General features: G+C 40.7%; 1 protein-coding gene across 1 annotated transcript; it reads left to right on the top strand.

Annotated features, from left to right (window-relative positions):
* The first annotated feature begins 1,632 nt into the window (after positions 1-1,632).
* On the top strand, positions 1,633-2,160 carry LOC125381602. The gene has a single exon (XM_048398672.1). The coding sequence runs from the start codon at positions 1,633-1,635 to the stop codon at positions 2,158-2,160; it is 528 nt and encodes a 175-aa protein (XP_048254629.1).
* Positions 2,161-4,608: the final 2,448 nt, after the last annotated feature.

A 4,608-nucleotide genomic window follows, 5' to 3' on the forward strand; every position in this document is an offset into this window, starting at 1 on the left:
AGTAACTAAACTGTTAACAAAGCACAATGTTGCAATAAGGCATGGCGAAAAAGAGGCCCACCGTAGCCAAGCTATTGTTGAAATATTTAACCGGACATTATCAGAACGTTTGTTTGGATATCAGTATGGGATTGAAATGAAATCAGATTGATTAAGATCACGGAATGGGTGACACGATTATCAGCTGTTGTATCAGCGCTGTGCAATGGGCTATCTTTTGGGTATCGCTGGTATCGTACATATATATTTTTTCTGCCATATCTTTTACACATCCTCGGTTTGTATTTCCATTAACAAAGAGTCAGTATTGGTATATAACACCTCACATCTATTGATTCCTAAGTTCATTGTAATAAAAGTCATACATTCAGTATTTTGACAAGTCAAGAATACTCATGCCAACGTACACTGGTCTGTTGAATTTTATATATCTCTTCCGCAGAAATCGTTATCAAATAACTAACTTCTGTTAAATGCCGGACTAGCTATAAGTTTCCTAAGCCTTTCTTCCTCATAAGATCTGACCAGTTTTCAACATCAACATGCTTCCATGATAATCTCCTAAATTCTCACAGCCTCATTTATCCCACACCGTCAGAGCGTGTTCATAATCAGCATCGGTTATTTGAGGTTCTGTTAAGTTACTATAGAATGATTCAACAGGTGGTAATTTAGTTTGGTCAAATCTAGACCAATCATCCACATATTCGTAAGAATATACACCTTTTCTGAGCAACAAACGCCTTGTTAACCGATCGGTATATTGATTTGTTATTGCAAAGTCATCGGGATTTTTCGCATTAGCTGAATTGTCCAGGGAAGATAACAGAAGCTTTTTGGAGTCTATGAATCTAAGTCCATTACTTTGTTTTGTTCTCGCTTTCCCATCCCTGTTCGTATAATGTATAGTTTTAGTCAACGAGAATGATATATATCTTTTCATATTATGAGGAATTCACGTTGAACTGCCATCAGTCTTTGAGATAGCTTGCATGATGATATGAGAATCATATCCTCCAAGGTTATGAAACGGGGATTGGTATTGTTTGAGAATTCATTCTAAGTTTCAAGTTACACTCGTTATGCGCGTCTCCCCTGTCATTACCCGTGACGTGACAATGATCTCTTACAGAATCCCCATGCAGGGGTTTATTTCAAACATGACAACTCGTTGACTTCTTATAGGCCCTCCAATCATCCCTCGTCATACACATGGATTTCTTACGCCACAAATGTTCACTGATTATACTTGTTTATTTTGTAGGTATTCTAGGAACTTTTCCGCTGCATCGGGAGCTCTGTAAATCTCAGGTGCATTTGTTTTCCCATCATACCTAACAACTATACGAGGGGCGATTGATAAGTTGTGAGCCTACCTCTGAAGGAGTGTGGTACGGATGAATTCCTTTGTGGTGGTGATAGACTGATCAAGTACAGTGACATACACAGGAGGATTGTTGTATTGGACACATTATTTAGTTTAGTATAACCTATTGACTGCAAGTGTGTGTGTTTGGGGGGGGGGGGGGGGGGGGGGGTATGAGATGACTGAAAATGGAGAAACAGGAAAAGCGAGCTGTTATCAAATACCTTTACAAGAAAGGCTAAACACCCAATGTCATACATGAGGATATGTTATCCACACTAGAGGAAGATGCCCCGTCATATGCAACAGTGAAAAGATGGGTGGCAGAGTTTAAACGTGGGCGATCGAGCACTGATGATGAACCCCGTCCTGGTCCACCTGTTGTGTCTTCAACACCTGAAATGGTACAGCGAATCCTGGAAATAGTCATGGACGACCGACGAGTGACACAGCGACAGATAGCCAACTTAGTGGACATCTCTCAGGAGCGAGTGCATTTCATTCTGACAGATATTCTAGGAATACACAAGGTTTCTGCTCGATGGCTCCCCAAACTGTTGACAGCTGATCAGAAACGTCAAAGAGAGAATCTCTCAAGGGAGAACCTCAAGCTTTTTGAAGGTGATCCAGATAACTTTCTCAAACGATTTGTTACAATGGACGAAACATGGGTCCTCCACTTTGAACCTGAATCAAAACAACAGTCTAAACAGTGGAAACATGTCACATCTCCTACTCCAAAGAAAGCAAAGTCTGTGCCTTCAGCTGGGAAAGTCATGGCATCCGTGTTTTAGGATTCTGAAGGTGTGATTATGGTGGACAGGCTTCCTAAAGGCCGTACTCTTACAGGGGCTTACCATGTGGAACTTCTGAGACAGTTAAGAGAGAAAATCAAAGTTAGGCGACGTTGAAAGTTGACGAAAGGTGTGCTTTATCATCACGACAATGCTCCAGCACACACATCACTGATAGCAATGGCCAAAATCCATGAGTGTGGCTTTGAACTTCTCCAACATCCACCTTATTCACCTGATTTGGCTCCGTCGGACTATCATCTGTTCCCACAGTTGAAAAGGCATTTAGCTGGAACTCATTCCCAGTCAGATGATGACGTCATTACAGCGGTCAACAACTTTTCAGTGACCAAGAAGTTGACTTCTACAAAAGTGGCATAATGGCATTGCAACATCGCTGGCAGAAGTGTGTTGACCTTAAAGGGGACTATGTCGAAAAATAAAAAGCTTTAGTATCAAACCGACTTTGTTTTCTTTGTTAGGCTTAGAACTTATCAATCGCCCCTCGTATATCCAAACCCAATCAAGGAGTATGTTCTTGAGTTTTGTGTGTAAAACTACATTCAGTACTGTGTTCGGTATTTGCTATCGGTTTGATAAGTGCTTTGAAGTCAGCGTAAATTATGTATGGAACTGGCATTTGGCTACAATAATGCTTAAATTTTAATATATTTTTAACCTCTTTAGGCATATCGAGAGCAGTCTGTCCAACACCTCTGCAGTCTTCTTTATGCGCTTCTAAAACATCTTGTCTGCTGTACCCATGCCGACATCTTTCGCAGAAATATTTCTTTCCCTCACGTTTTGTTTGATTGTATACCTGCTTAAACTCTGTATCCACGTATAATGATATTTTCCATCTTTTTCGATCAGAAATGAATTGATTCTGGAAATATGTTCGGGGGCGGAGCTTATCCTGTGTACAATAATTCCTGCAGCAGAATGTCCGAAAATATCTATAGCTAAATTATTTTGCTTTTCTGCCTTACCAATTTGTGAGATTGCCATACGCGCATCCATACCATCAAAGTTTAGGCCATCGTTGTGGGGACAGCTCGAAGGTCTATTTGCAATTTTAGAATCTGCGGGAAACAAGGCAGATCTTATCATCATTCTGAAACAGTCAAGTGTTTCAATTAGGAGATTAACCTACCGTGTTTTAAATTTAGCGCGCGGTTCCAAATTAAAATAAAGAGGTATCTACTCTACAGTGGGACTATATCAAGTGTTCTGCACTGTTTGGACTGGCGATGTCTTTTCTTGGAATTATTCGAGGGAGGTCATGTCTTGAAATCGAACATGCCATTTCTATCGAAGGGGTGACAGCTAGGTTGAACAAAAAGGTCTTATAGTGCTAAACTAATATATTTCTTCAACAACAACAAACTTCTTGAATTAACATTCTATTATACATTTAATAATTGTATAGTTAGTTTGCAATAACCCCCAGTAAACAATAATAACATCAAAATAAATGTCTCTCCACCCCGAACTTGGGTGTGGCAGAACTTGACCTACATCATGGTTACTCTCACCTCGCAGCTGTCAATGGCTGACAATCTTTTGTTTACATTCTCCGTAACTAGTTAAATGAAGCAAGATGACAACCCCGATCTATGATGTGGTTCAATATTAACCTGTAGATTTACTGGAAACGATCGAGCCTGCTGGTACAATATGATTACCAATGAAACGGAGTATGACTGAACAGCCGCTTTTCAGCCTGCAGACGAGCCGGACATTTTGTCACGAGGTAGGGCCTATCTTCATGGCGTGACGTGTCAGTTTCGAGATTTCATGGATTCCAAACCAGAGTGGGAATGAAATGAGACATTCGTGGCCCATAAATAGTGGGTCGTGTATGATTTTCTTAATTGTGTATGTTTTGAAATGAATTTCATCAAGTTCGACTTCAATGATGTCGGGACATTGTTTTTGTGGCTTTTCGAATGCACGAGTGTTTTTTGAATGGATCAGGTGGTGTTGTTTGGAGACTTGGTTGAATGCCTGTCTAACAAGACGGCTATAAGAATCGGATGGTGTTGTTTGATGACTTGGTTGAGTGCCTGTCTAACAAGGTTACTATATGGGTCGGATGGTGTTGTTTGGTGACTTGGTTGATTGCCTGTCTAACAAGGTGACTATAAGGATCAGGTGGTGCTGTTTGGTGACTTGGTTGATTGCCTGTCTAACAAGGTTACTATATGGATCGGATGGTGTTGTTTGGTGACTTGGTTTGTTGCATGTCCAACAAGGTGGCGATATTGATCAGGTGGTCATGTTTGGTGACATGGTTGGTTGCCTGTCTAACATGGTGACTATATGAATCGGATGGTGTTGTTTGGTGACTTGGTTGATTGCCTGTCTAACAAGGTGGCGATATTGATCAGGTGGTCATGTTTGGTGACATGGTTGGTTGCCTGTCTAACATGGTGACTATATGAATCG

Source organism: Haliotis rufescens, unplaced genomic scaffold (assembly GCF_023055435.1).
Source record: "Haliotis rufescens isolate VD_foot unplaced genomic scaffold, xgHalRufe1.0.p SCAF_18, whole genome shotgun sequence".
Taxonomy (NCBI): Eukaryota; Metazoa; Mollusca; class Gastropoda; order Lepetellida; family Haliotidae; genus Haliotis; species Haliotis rufescens.